At 38.0% G+C, this 14,177-nt stretch overlaps 2 protein-coding genes across 2 annotated transcripts; one reads left to right on the plus strand and one right to left on the minus strand.

Moving 5' to 3' along the window:
- Positions 1 to 110: 110 nt before the first annotated feature.
- Positions 111 to 5,787, plus strand: LOC110761187 (nuclear pore complex Nup85-like protein). The gene is made up of 18 exons (XM_021963608.2): positions 111 to 669; positions 784 to 886; positions 988 to 1,098; positions 1,206 to 1,289; positions 1,785 to 1,856; positions 1,999 to 2,055; positions 2,311 to 2,430; positions 2,522 to 2,722; positions 2,877 to 2,987; positions 3,087 to 3,124; positions 3,328 to 3,484; positions 3,824 to 3,925; positions 4,067 to 4,123; positions 4,276 to 4,422; positions 4,529 to 4,599; positions 4,708 to 4,795; positions 5,100 to 5,156; positions 5,364 to 5,787. Exons 1-18 carry the CDS (start codon positions 266 to 268, stop codon positions 5,556 to 5,558), a joined length of 2,175 nt encoding a protein of 724 aa, XP_021819300.1. The 5' UTR covers positions 111 to 265; the 3' UTR covers positions 5,559 to 5,787.
- Positions 5,788 to 6,487: 700 nt separating this feature from the next.
- LOC110761190 (elongation factor Ts (DUF810)) lies at positions 6,488 to 10,784 on the minus strand. Its single transcript, XM_021963611.2, has 5 exons — positions 10,205 to 10,784; positions 9,021 to 9,887; positions 8,261 to 8,716; positions 7,964 to 8,153; positions 6,488 to 7,875 (listed from the first exon to the last, which is right to left on the minus strand). Exons 1-5 carry the CDS (start codon positions 10,751 to 10,753, stop codon positions 6,941 to 6,943), a joined length of 2,997 nt encoding a protein of 998 aa, XP_021819303.2. The 5' UTR covers positions 10,754 to 10,784; the 3' UTR covers positions 6,488 to 6,940.
- Positions 10,785 to 14,177: the final 3,393 nt, after the last annotated feature.

The raw sequence follows: 14,177 nt of genomic DNA on the forward strand, positions 1-14,177 counted from the left end.
TTACTATTTGTGCTCAGTTAATTTCCAATGGAGAATTTAAATAATAGCCGTTGAAGATTTGCAAAAGCCAAGGTAAAAAAAAGAGCAAAGGCGCCTGGATAACATTTGACCGCTACCAAACACACCCAAATTGCTCATCCCCTCTTCAACTTAAGTCCCCAACTTTCACCGCCACGCGCGCTTCAACTTTCCCTCTCTTTTCTTCCTCACAAACCCTCCCAAAACCCTAACCCCACTCACTCTCCACTCAGATTTCCCGGTCGAAATGCCCGGCGTCGCCTCTGGCTCCGGTGATACTTGCGGCGCCTCAGGCTCCAACGACAGTGCTCTGGTCCCATACTCGCCGGAGCTCCGGCATCCCGTCGTCTATTCACTTCACCACGGCCTCAAGCCTCCGATCGGTCGCCTTTCAATCTCGTGGTCCCGGGGCAACACTCTGCGCGTGTCGGTTCTCCGGCCACCGTCCGCAGAAGACTCTGAGGACGCCGAAGTTGGCGGGAGAGTTGTGGAGGTGAGGCTCAGTAATGGAGACGGCGAAACTGGTGATGCGAAGTGGCGGAGGATCGCGTACGGTTCCGTTCCACCATTCGCACTTCTCCAGAGCCGGAGGAGCTCTGTCGCGAGCTTATCGAAGATGTCAATGAGTCCGTCGCCGTATAACATCGATTGGTAAGTAATTTTGTAGACACTTTGGATTAGTCTGTTTGGCTGCCGAGAAAGCTGAGGAAAAAGTTTAGAAAAGTTACAAATATCTAACTTTGTTTTTAATTTTTTAAAAATTAGGTGGGAGTATGTGATGGAGTACAGCAAGGACATAAATTCACTTCTTGGTGTCTCCAAGGCGCCTCCTAATCCAGTGATTGACGACCCGAAGACTGTTTTAAGGGTGAATTTGCGTTATTTCATGTAGTTTTGATTGTTCAAATGTCTTTCCTTTTCCAAATTACAAATACAGTTGATATGTCTAATTTAAAAAGATTAATGTAGAACGTTGAGGAGCCTACCTCTTTAAAAGCTGCGTGGGAGCTAATGGAGATGTTTTATGCTGACAAACAATGCCAATCATGGCTACCGGAAAGGCTTGTTGATTGGTTGGCCGTAATGATCTTATTCTCTTCCCTTTATTTGTTTCATATATTGAACTTTTCAGTTGTTGCTTTATGACGGTCACGACTCATGAGTACTATGCTTGTGTTTCCTGGCAGGATTATGATAGTCTACTTTCGAGTACACAGCCAACTGTCCATTCGAAGCTTGTGGATTTTCAAAATGAACTTGTCGGGTTACAGGTTTGACCTGTCTTGTTCCAGTTTCAATCTTATTTTTCTATTTTCATTGGGATTTCATTAAGGTTCATGCGTCATTAGCTGGGTTTGAGAACATCTCTTGGAATTCTACTGTGGTCTATAGCAGGACTGCAGCATAACTCAACCTAAATGAATTTGTTAACTAATGCCCATTTGTAACTACTTTTCTGGATTTTTTTTTTTTTTTGTTACCTTGACTGTTCTCACCATCCGTAAAACACTAGTAGTTAATTTATGGATTCTTTCTATCATTACACTGGCTTGTATTGCGAGGCTGTCAATTAAAATTATTGTGTGTGAGTGGGATTTCTGGTTGATATAACTAAGCATAGTAATCCTTATGGTAGCCTTCTTTTCATTTTAATCATTGAAATATTTGTTGGGGTTAATGTTGATTAAGTTTAGCCTCTGATAGCAAGTTTGTCACTTTTTGGTTCATAAAGATGGTGGAGAATTTTATTAGATTGTTTTCCACAGGTTATTGAGGACAATCCTAAATATTGGGAAGTGTTATCATCAGCACTGGCAGTTGGCTGGATTGAGATTGTGGTTTGTAGTTTTAAAGACCCTGTCCCTTTTCTTTCTAAATTTCTTTTCCTTCTATGTCCAGAGGTTTCTGTCTTCTGAATAGTTAAGTAGTTATAGTTTCCAGTTATGAAAAGACTAATAGGTGCCGTTTGTTTTCATGCAGGTGAAAATGTTGCGGTTACATGGATCTTATCAATTCCATCAGCTTGGCAACCGTGAGGTTGGTGAGAAATAGATTGAACATGGAATAGATGGTTTAGAATATCTTATGATGACTGCTACCGCCGTTTACCTTTTCATATGCTCATGTTCTAAGAATATTTTTCTTTGTGGCTGGTCACCAATTGCAACATACATATTTCAATATTCCATGTAACAATTCCAATTATATACCTTCTTGAAGTTAGTGCTAAAATAACTGATATATTGATCAATTGTATTTTATCTGATGCCTGTCCTGTGTGTAACTGGATAGATAGAGAATGGACTTGTAGAGACAATTTCTTTTCTTATTTCAAAGATGCCACGCATGCGTCCTGAAGTAGAAGATGGAAGGTTAGGTGAATGCTACAAAGCAAAGCCCGATTTTATCAAGGTATGTTTGAGCCTGTGAGGAAACGAGTGCTTCTTCTATATTCTGGCTTTTTCTACTATAATTTGCAACTTCAAGTGTTCTTGTTGCCTAGGCATGGGAGAAATGGAGAGGGAAAATTACTAAACTTGACTGCAGTGCATTCTGGCTTCAATGTGATCACCGTCAAACCCGGGAGGGATTGAAAAATATGATACAAATTATGCTTGGAAACACTGACGATATCTGCAATGTAACTTGCCATTGGATAGAGCTGTTTATTTCTCACTTTCTCTTTGTCAGGCCATTCACAGTGGTAATGCCTAATTACATTATCCTAATATTAGTTATTTTGCAGCTTTGGGCATAGATACGATATGAACTTATGTACTTGTCATCTCTTTGTAATACATTATCATGTGTAGCAGCTGGACTCTGAAGTAGACAACTAATTTCTTTTCTTAAATCAGGGTCTTGAAAGCATGTATAGCCTAGCCCAGAAATGCATGCAGTTGAAACCAATGTCTAGTGCCCATGGGTTGATAGCAATTATTCTTGGAATCCTTGGGGAAAATACCGAGGTAAACAGTTTGGGTTAGACACTGACAGTATACAAATCTATTTATTTTGTCCATGTTTTTCTTCTATAAAAATCTTTTGGGTGCTTGCAAATGGTACAGGTTATCTTAGCGGAATGCTCAAGAGCATTTGGGCCTTGGTGAGCTTCTATGTTCTCTTGTAACTGCATGTATTTCAGCATTTGGTCTTTCAAAAAGCTGTATAATGTTTCCCCACCTTCCATCCCCCATTTTCCCCAAACCCACCAATTGTTGTAGAAGTTTAAGTGGCTTTTGAGATTGAAAAAGCTTGAATGTGCGACTGCTTTTCTATTGAAATGTAACTCTTCATTGCTTGCAATAGGATGGTTGCCCATGCCATTGAGTTGTTGAACACTGGGAGTGATGAAGCAGAAATTCTTCTACAGGAAGAACGCCATAGCTTGGGGGGAATTAGTATAGCAGAGTTACATCGACTTGTTTATGCTCAAGTTCTATCATCACATCCATTGACTTGGCAAGTGAGTGCAATTTAGATAGTTCTAGATTGTTTTTGTTATGATTGTTACAGTAGATTCATGATCTTGTGGCTTTCAGCTTTTCATGTTTGGTGTTATTGTACTCCTGAGTCTTCATAATCAAATATAAACTTGTAGGCATTTAAAATTTCTAGCCTCGCACACTGTGACATCAATTTTATATTCTATATTTTTAGTGTTGATGATTCTTGGTGGCTGTCAGCTGAAATGCCTATCAATTTTCTGTTTCAAGTGCTCTTTGTTTCTTTTGATATTGAGCTGGTAAAACTCACAGTGCACGCACTAAAGATGCTGACAGTTTGATGCTCTCTATGTTTGCAGATTGCTCCAATTTATTTGACATCGTGCATGAAACAGGGAATGGGTTTGTTAGAGATTCTATTGTATAAGCTGCCTATTCAACACAATGAAACACTTCTTAAGGTTAGAGGTCCATATTTTAGTGCCAAAGTTTGTTGTTACTAACCATTGCACAGGTTCTTTTTTCATGAATCTTAGTTTCTGCTCTTTATGTGTATATTTGTGGCTGATAGAAAATAACTTTGTTTTGAACTTTTTGTGCAGAATTTAGAGATATGCCGACTTTATGAACTTGATACTGTTAGTTCAAACATTATGAAGGTATGTGTAAATTTGAAAGGATCATCGTTTCTGTTCATACAAAATTATCATCAATTTATGTACTAGACTTGTTATTTCATTTTTCTCATAATTATTCAAGGTTGAGTTTGCAATACATTTAGGATTTGTGTTAAAAGGTTTTCAGTTTTTAGATTGCTGGCGTGTACCATTGGAAGCATGGTAGGAAAGGTTCTGGAGTTTTTTGGCTACAGCAAGCCCGAGATGAAATTCGTCTTAGCAGGATTGCTCAGCATTTGTTTGATTCAGTTGGAAAGTCAATCTCTGATGAAAGTTTTAAGGTAAAATGTTATTGGTTTGCACACGTCAAATCTTGATACTAGAAAGAAAAAAAAAAATTCAGTTTCATTTTTGGAATGACACATTGTTTATCGTTTGTACATACAGCAATGGGAAGGCTTGATTGAATTGTTGGGTTCAGAATCCAAGACTACGGGGGGTCTTGAATTTTTGCACAAGTATGAGTTTGTGTGACCTTTTCTCTTTGTATTTTCGTGAGCAATATCATTATCCTCATCAACTTTTTATTGAGATCTTTTCTCACTTAAACTTTTCATGTGTTCTAGGTATCGGGACTTCAAAAAGTCCCTTAAGCAAGTTTATGGTGGAAAAACTACTGACACTGCTCGGCAAGCTGTAGAATCTTTGATATCGGTTAGTGTATAACTTTTATGTGACTGGTGCAGCTATCATCCTACATAAACATACTGCTTTACATGACGATCTAAATAATACTGCACCTTGTTTATGAAAGAGTCTATTCCAACGAGTCAATGGTCATATATTTGAGGGTTCGCCTATTATGGTTGAAATTATAGTTATTACTAATAAAAGACAAGATGCAATTCTATTTGGAGTGAGTTATCATTTCCAAAGAAAAAAAAAATCCCTCTGTTTGTCAGCATCTATACTTTCCAAGACTTCAAGTAATATAACTTTATTTATTATGATTCTGCAGCTTATGAAAAACCCATCTACACCTCAGCGCTTTTGGCTGCCTCTTCTGCATGACTCGGTAAGTAATTTATGGAAACGTTTTGGAGAAATTTGATAAAGAATAGTTGGAGTTGTGGTATTGCATTTGAAACTATTGCTATTCCGGATTTTGACATGTACTTGATTTAATAGGTTTAGATTAACCAGATGCTTGATTGTGCCGATATATTTGATGTTAGGTGTGTTACATTCTTATTTAATTTGCATTTGGATTACTTTTGTGCAGTTAAAGCTGCTTAACTGGCAGGAGCGCCCTCTGCTAAATGTCTCTCAGACAAGCCTCTTGTTGAATAAACTGCAAGAGTTGTCCATGGCTAAGCTCCGCCCTGACTTCATCGAAGCAGACTTGCCACCACAGGCCCTCAGTTCTGTAAGATTAGCTCTTGCTACGAACCTCGGACGTGCCATCTTGGAGGAGTAAGCTTGTTCTCCCAGCAGCTCTGAGATGTTGATGGTTTTTTTGTCAGACATCACATATTCCGCTGCTTTAATAGAAATCTTGCAGAAATTTTCAAAATTGTTATTTGTAAATTTGCTTATGTATGAGTAAAAAGTTAAGATTACAGAGAATTATCTCATCGCATCCAGCTCAAAAGAGAAAGGGCTTTTCTTGCTTTACTCCGTTTAGTTCATATTCTGGGTTATACTTATTTTATCTTAAACCTAAATAATAGTATGAAAAAAAATAATATCTTATTGGCCAAAAAGATAATACTTTTTAGAAAGAAAAAAATTATACAAAGAGAATACAATTTTATCTTGGCTAGTAGCCCGACTTTGTATGGAGATGGATCATGGAGCCGTCTTATCTCGTCCTAAGAGGAAAGAACGCCACCGATTTTGTACTGGCATCCAGCTGCTGTATTAATAAAGAAAACTAATTTGAAAATTAATTAGTCAAAGAGTCGTTTTGTAATGTTTTCTTTTTCCCTCTTTTTTATTTTGGTGGAGAAGAAAAACTGAAATGAGAGATGCAAGAGCCGAGGAAGCAAAGCGGAAAAACACGAAAGAAAAAGAATATATTTTATTTTATGTTGTGAGCAAACTCTGACATTAACCAGACGGGAGATGGAAGACTCCATTTGCAATCAACAGCAGCCTCACTTATTTTGCATTATAATAATTCTTTAATACTGGGAACAACAGAAAGGACGCTATACTTTTTTAATACAAGCGATAATCTAAACTACGAGGATGTGGATTTCTTACACACACTACTAAAGGGCCATGAGGGTTCAAAACAGAAACCACTGGTATGCAAGTCAAGAACATTTTCCACTAAACTAGACCTGTTGGCCAATCGCCAACCACACCATACTTTTATACCAACAAGAAAACGAATAAATGATATTGAACTCAAACCTGGAAACTGACAAATATATAACATCGGTCGTTTAAACATAAAGCTAAAAAATACAAAAAATAATTGCTGTGCAGTAGAGCATTAAAAAAGAAAAAGAATACATCAATTGGATTTTATAGCCTCTAAACGACGAAAATGAATGAAGAAAAAAAGAATATTCGACCTGTAGAAGTCTGCCTCCTTTTAAACCCATCTGCTCCAAACTTCGTGTCCTAGTATTAGCAAACTGCTGGAATATACCAAACACTCAAGAATTTACTATACAAGATCACTGCCACTGCCTAAGGCGGCAAACGCCTCTTCCCCCTCTGCTCACAAATGCAAGAAATTGGAAGCATCTCGGCACAGTGATCATCGCTCCGTACACTAAATACAAGCACTGTCGATGCCTATAACAATTTTCTGCAAGCCCTTGCCATGCACCATCCCCCAAGGAAATTTTAGAGTTTCTTAGGCAAATTGTAAGTCTTCTTAAGAAACTTGGTAGCTGCTTCATCATTCCTGTAGCACAACACGCGTAGGAGTGTGTTTGGTTCGGTTGGGTTCCACTGGCCAGAAGTTGGGGGCAATGGGAGTCTGGACCTGGCAGAAGAGCCATACGACTCCAAGGTCACACGTCTAAACCGTTCAACAAGGCTCTCAGTATCAGTTCTGAAAAGGGGAAGCACACCTCTCACTGTAGTTGAAAACTTATCGATCAGCTCTGAAGGCAAGCCATCTCCATTGGCCCAGAATAGGTCTTTAAGGGATTTGAAATCGTCCTCTATTATTTGCGAATCTTGCCGGGCGAATGCACGGGAGGGGCCTCCAGCAAGCAGAACCAACAAAAAACCATCAAAGGAAGCTCTCATTATGTCAGTAATAATCCGTGTACGAACTCTTTCATGCACAGTGTTTGATATGATAAGTAAGTTCTTTTCCAGTTCGTCAAGAAAAGGCTCTATTCTAGAAGATGATGCTTCCCCAACATACAGGCCATCCCACAGGACATGACTTAGGTCATGGAAAATCATTTTATAAGCCACTGCCTCACAAAGCTGTTGGATTGCTTCCACACAAGCCGCTGGTGTGAGTTCAAACTTTTTCCCCAATCCATTCGAGAAGTCTTCTACATGAGCAGATTCAGAATTCCTTAGATGAGTAACAGTACGTTTCTCCAAAACCTCCAACTCACTCCGGATTCTTTGCAATGTGTTTATGCGAACACAGAGCTGTGGTATTCCAAAGGAGTTATCCCCATTGAGTGTTGCAACCTGAGAGTTCCTCTTCTGAGGATTTGGCGATTTTTCTTTCTTTTTGCCAAAGCCTTGGAACTTTGATCCCATAGTACATCTGGTCAATGCTGGCATAGTGGGAACAAATGTATTACGTGATCCTGCATATCAGAATGGATAATATTGGTTATCACAAACAGAACATACCTTGATCCACGTACAAATAATTTGAGTTACAAAATTCTTTACCACATCCAGATTTTGCTTTGGTTACGTAGTATTGAAGACATCTGTCGAGGCCAACCATCAAGTCAGGAAGCAATGCAGGATGCATTGGTATTGGCAACTGAAAGAACGCGTCCAGAGTTTCATCTAAAATTCGCAAAACTTCAACAGCAGATGGAGCATAGCCTTCTTCATTTACTTGTGGGTTCCATACCTGTAACATTGCAATGGATGAGGATAGCTTCAGGAAAGATGTCAACACAATTCAAAAAACTGTATCAAATTTCAATTCAGGCTAACAGATGAATAGTTTGTGCACACCTCTTGTTGCAGATTCCTATCAACCCATTCTTTCATTCTGTCCACTCTAGTCTTGATCCACACTTTTACCAGATTTGCAATTGCAGCTTCAGCCTCATAAGGGGGCATTTCCCGAATTATTGCCTTGCCACCATCATCACTATCTACAGAATCTTCAACCGCTATCAGCACAAGATCTTTCTCCAGCTTATCTGCAGCTCTTAAAACTTGTACAGCATCTGGTGTCAACTCCGTTATACCCGATATGAATTGTTTAATCTCATTCGCATAGCAAGCATGAAGGGTTGCCACAGCCACTCCAGCCGCAAAAGGATGCCATCTCTTCAGTATGGGACTGAACACCTGCTTCTCCTTAACTGCCAGCTCACCAACGTCCTTTGCAAGGATGGCAAGAACGGGAAGGGGATTTGGCTGGTGTCTTGATGCTCTCCTGCTTGAGTCTGCCTTTTCCATTCTCTGCATAATAGTAACCAAACATATTTCAGGTCATGCATCTAACTTCTAAAGTTTAGAATCTGTTGCAAAACATTGTCACTAAAATCTTCATAATTTCAAATAGAAAAATCACCTACACGCAGTGCACAAACTTTAGGTTTTATGGTAGATAACAATTTGGAATTCAACTGTCATGCATATTTTTTTAATTACTGTTCCTTATTTCTTTTAGGCCTTCCACAATAACGGTTTACCGTTGTGACATATTCATTGTACTTTTCCCTTACTGAAGGGGGGATGCCAGTGGCCAACATTGAGGGCTTACCTGAGCAAAAGCAGTGCGTAATGATGACCTAATGTAAGTGTCAATCCTGTTGCGAGCAACATCAACTTCACTTTTCCTCCTCCTACGATACTCATTCGATATATCTTCAATTAAAATCTTAGCTGCTACTACCCCCAGCGAAACAATGGCCTGCATGGTATCAATGTTACTGCTATCAAAAGTGTCATGATATGCAAGGAGTCTCTTCTCTGCCCAACCCAATATTGAAGTCAATGTCGAACTCAAGATCTTGCAGTATTCAGGATCCTTTGTTGCCTTTGAATCTTTAGCAACCTCGGCTAGCTGACTATCAGCAGCATATAACAGGTCGAGTTCAACTTGGCCAGTTGCCACAAAGCGGTGAAATAACACCCAGGTAAAGCAAAGGTTGTGGAGCATCTGGTTCATTCCAAGGATTGTCCAGGTCTTCTTAATGTGCTCCATCAGCTCGTCAACTTCGTCTATTACAGATGTTTCATCGTGAAGATCAAAGCAGGCTTCTAGAAGCCTTTCATAAAGCCGGAGATTCAATGGTAACCCGTCTGCCCAGTGGGATGAATCATAGAGACCATCAGATGACCTGGAAGCAAGAGTTGTAACAGCACTACGAAGAACCTGCATAGTCTCATTATTTATCCCAGTTTCAAAGGGCCTGTCCAATGCCCCATGAATAATTTGCCGCAGTCGCTGTGCAGTATTATTCGACTTGTCGAGTGGCAAGTGGGGATGCAAAAGGAGACCGGCCTCAAGAATTTTGAGGGTTCTTTTCCGCCATGCATCGTATTCTTGTTGATCAGTAAAATCAGAGGACTTGAGCTGCTGTAAGAGCTCCAGTGGGACTACCACTGACTCAATTCGCCTTCCTACCTGTAATGAGTACATCAAACAGAAGGCGTGATTAATTACAATTCCAATGAAGACGACCATTCACAAAAGTTTAAAATTACCGACTATGAAATTAAACATGTGTAAAACATTTTGCATTGTCAGTTTTTGGTTTATAAGTAAGAAAATCCAAAATCCAAAATTAACCAAACCAGTAGCAAAATTGAGCTCCATATCCATCCCATCATCACAATTATCACAAAGATGAAAAAATCAAGCATTACCCACCAAATAAAATCAGACCCATCAAACGAGATCAACCAAGATCACAAATGAGAAAGCAGGGAAATTGAGCTCACCTGAGCAGCAGAAATCCTAAGCAGAGCTCTCCTGACTCGAGAGTCCATAGCGTCAGAAATCCCCATTTGGATCCTCATCAGCTCACCCACCGTCATAACCCGCTTGGGCTTTCCAGGTCCCGACCCGGACCCACCGGACCCAGGACTCTTCTTGGAGCCCGAACCCGGCGATTTGAGACCCAATGCCTTCTTCATCTTGCTGGCAGCTGCGGAAGTGAGCGATCTCTGCAACGCCGGCGAGCCGTTGGGCGAGTTGGCGTGCTGTGTCGGTGAGTCCAAGTGAGAAGAAGCGGAAGACGACGTGAAAGTCAGGGCCTTTCCGGTGGATGTGCGGCAGGCGGCTACGAAGATCTCGTAGGCGGTGAGTCGGAGGTCCGAGTCAGTGAGTTGGGCAGAGAGCTGGCCGAGTGGGGAGGGGAGATCGGTGGCCATTGCGGTGATGGGTTTGGTGGGTATGCTGAGTGTTTTGGGGGGTGTGGTGGATGTGGCGGTGGCTGTGGTCCCTCTCTTAGAATGGCCCAGTGAGAGGTCTCTGAAGAGATGAGCCATTGTTGAAGAAGATACAGAGAAGGAGGAGAGAGATGAAGTCCAAGGATTGGACTTTAGTTTATAGTTATACATACTCACACACAACACCACAAAAACAACAGAGAGTGTCTTTTTTTTTTTTTCTGACTTTTTGGTTCAGTTAAAAATAATAATAATATATTTTTTTTATTTTTTAAATGTGTTTTTTTAACCCTTGTTCTTGTGCCTAGTAGCCTCCTTACCTTAGGTTTTTGGGTGCAAGGTAAAAGTCATATATAGTGAATTGATGTGTCAACAAACTCAAACACGTACAGAGAAAGTGATGGCTGGATATAAAAATATTACCCAGATGATTATGAGTGTGTAGTTTCAACAATCCAATTCACTAACAACAACAAAATAATGATTGAAGACATAAAGATTATATTAATATTTATCGCTTGTATTAAAAAAAAAACCATGTAACAAATCCATGTGACAAATATGTGTATGTGTATAGAACTGGAAAATATAACTTGACATAAATTGAGTATTGAGGGGGAAAAACTTATCGTTTGTTCTCTATGTTAGTTGGACTCTGCAATTTTCTAAAGACAATAACATAACCTGGAAGGCTGGAATTCACCACTTAAAAAAATGGAGAAAATAATATAAACTAGATCCTTATATAGGCTTCAAACAAATTCAACTATGAAACATTAAAGGGAATAAGATACTAAACCTCACACGATAAGAAAATAAGTACATAGGATAGGAAAGAAAATTACCCAAATTCATCTTCGCTTTAAAAGTTTTTTTTTTTTGCTGCTTTCTTACTAGTTTAAGTATTTTTATTTCATTTATTTCTCTTCATATGCATCGACTCTCATCTTACGAATATGACATTGTTTGAAACTTAAAAAAGTCTAACGACGGTAAAATTATATATATTTTTTACAATAATGATATTCTAAACTACTCTAATGTGCAGGGATGTGTTCGAATTTGGGTGCAATAAACATATTGTCTTGGCGAACTGGTCTAACTCACATTTGCACAAATACAAAATTATTTGTTGGTCACAAAAAAGAAAAATCATACTTATACGAGACTATTTACTTAAAATCATACTCATTCGAAACTGAAAAAACTTTGCGTGTCGGCCTTTAGCCCTCCTCTCTATAAAATAAAATAAAAATGAAAAAAACTTTGCGTGCTTCACAATTTAGAATCTACTGTGAGGAAGGATACAAACAAGTTAAAGAAGCCGCGTGAGATGCCGACAGTCTCTCATGGTTCTGGGACTGAAAAGAGGTAGAGATGAAAGCTGGAACATGGAGGCAAAAGGTTGGATATGGACTGTGTGTTCCTTCTTTCGTGGGCTCCACACCTGCTTTTTCTCTTTGTTTTGTTATTATTTCTACTTACAGTACAATACAAGTATTAACAAAGTAATCACAAGGCAGAAGTGATTATGCTTATAAGCACGGTTTTTATAAGTGTTTTTATTAAAAGTATGTATAATCTTTTATTAAAAATTTAAATGCTTCTTGCAAGGAATTTAGAAGTATTTCCTAAATAATTACATTCATGGCATGTATCTGTAATCGAAATTAAAATAAGGAGTTGAATTTCGATTACATATTATTCATGTGTTTACTCTACATAAAGAATTGAGACTGCAAGTGCGTTCCACATGAACTTTTGAATGAGAGGTTGTATTCTAATTCCTGAAGAACTAACTCATCAAGAATTTATCTTTTTACTTATTACCATTCATACCCCAATTCCAAATAGTTTAGTAAACAACTTTAATGGAAATTCGGATTCTAAATCTTCCTTAATTCAATTCCTCATCACCTGATTACGGATTAATAAACATGCCCACAAAGTTTTCTACCAACCGTTAAACACTTGTGATAATCAATAATGAGCTGATCAATATGTTACGTCTACCCAAGTGCAAGTAGTCACACGTAGTAATAATCTTGGAAGTCCAAGTATCGTATCCTCAAGGAGTAGGTAGGCAAATGTCTGGACAAAAAGAAATAATTAAAAGTACCAAAATAAAAGTGACAAGCAAAATGGACAAGTAATTTGATTTGATTGTTGTAGAGATTGAGTTTAAAAATGAAATATCAATAATGGAAATGCTAAGGCATCAAGGTTCAATTCTTTAAGCACAATATGTTTCATGCTCTTTAATCCAAATTAAACTTGATTAAAATTATCAATGAGAAACTTTAACCGGAAGATAAAGAAATTAAAACCAATTTACTTTTTCAATGTTATCTTTTATTAATGATTGTTCAGAAAATGGAGTTGCTTAATATCTAATTTTTTAATTTAAAAGCATGCTAAATCAGTTCTTAACAATGAGAAAAATATAATTGAACTCATGAAAAGATAGTAGCACTTAACATCAATCAAAATAAAAGGGTATGAAATTATTGAACAACCAAAAATAAAAGAATTTGGCAATTCATACCGTATATTGGATTAATAACAACTCACAAACTTACTCAAAGGACATTCTCTTTAGCCTTAGCTAGAGTTCTAGAAACTCATTACAAAGGAAAACATAACTAAATTTTTGAATGAAATGATAAAGAAATATGTCGTGGAGGTTCCCTTGCCAAATAAGTTGATGAGTGATTTATAGTAGTCAATGAGGTGAGTGGGAAGTTAATACATTCGTAGTGGGTAATGAAGGGTTTAAGTGGGTGATTAATTGGATTAAACATGTGATGATGGTGGAGAGTTGGTGGAAAAGAAATAACGGTGAGGTAGTGGGCGTTAAATGGCTATGAATGACATGAAATAGGCTCTTTAGCTTCAACGGTTTTGTCTTCTCTTCTCCTTCTTTATAATCACAATAATCACACAGTCAATTCTTCAATAAAATCCACCAACAATTCTCTTCACACCTAGCTTGAACTTGGACAAATGTTTGTTCATCTTTTGACTTTTCAACTTCTTACAAAAGATAAATTTACCTAAAAAGTTCACCAAATTAATATAGAAAATTCATAAATCCAGTTGGTGAGAATAAAATGTAACGACAAGTGAAATTATGTTTATTAAGCCAAAATTATATCATAAAGTCTCCAAAATAATATTAAAAAGATGTAATTTGAGACTCTCATCACAATACTATCATACTGTAGATCCCGTAGGCATCACAATAATTATAATTATTATAATTATTTTTTGTTATCCTAAAAAAATATGCTGGAATGTGATTGCATGCATTACAATATTAATAATAAATGTCATCATTTGTATAGTCAAAGCGAAGGTTACAAATTACAATGACAGTTGGTCGAATAATTATATCTGACTCACAATTTTAATACATTAATTAATAATAGAAAAACATTGGTGACTGACTGGTTACTACACGACAACATGGCACACATGGTTTGAGAATGCTCATATGCTGCTGCTTCCTAATCACTCATGATGA

This window comes from Prunus avium, chromosome 1, assembly GCF_965620075.1.
Source record: "Prunus avium chromosome 1, drPruAviu1.hap1.1, whole genome shotgun sequence".
NCBI lineage: Eukaryota > Viridiplantae > Streptophyta > Magnoliopsida > Rosales > Rosaceae > Prunus > Prunus avium.

Bases quoted from the DNA above. Each gene is read 5' to 3' on its own strand.
- LOC110761187 (XM_021963608.2), top strand. From the start codon at position 266: ATGCCCGGCGTCGCCTCTGGCTCCGGTGATACTTGCGGCGCCTCAGGC. The intron at 1,099-1,205 runs GTAATGATCTTA...GTTTCCTGGCAG, and splicing joins GGCTTGTTGATTGGTTGGCC to GATTATGATAGTCTACTTTC. The intron at 3,926-4,066 runs GTTAGAGGTCCA...CTTTTTGTGCAG, and splicing joins ACAATGAAACACTTCTTAAG to AATTTAGAGATATGCCGACT.
- LOC110761190 (XM_021963611.2), bottom strand. From the start codon at position 10,753: ATGGCTCATCTCTTCAGAGACCTCTCACTGGGCCATTCTAAGAGAGGG. The intron at 9,888-10,204 runs GTGAGCTCAATT...TACTCATTACAG, and splicing joins TTAGGATTTCTGCTGCTCAG to GTAGGAAGGCGAATTGAGTC. The intron at 8,154-8,260 runs GTGTGCACAAAC...GCAATGTTACAG, and splicing joins ATAGGAATCTGCAACAAGAG to GTATGGAACCCACAAGTAAA.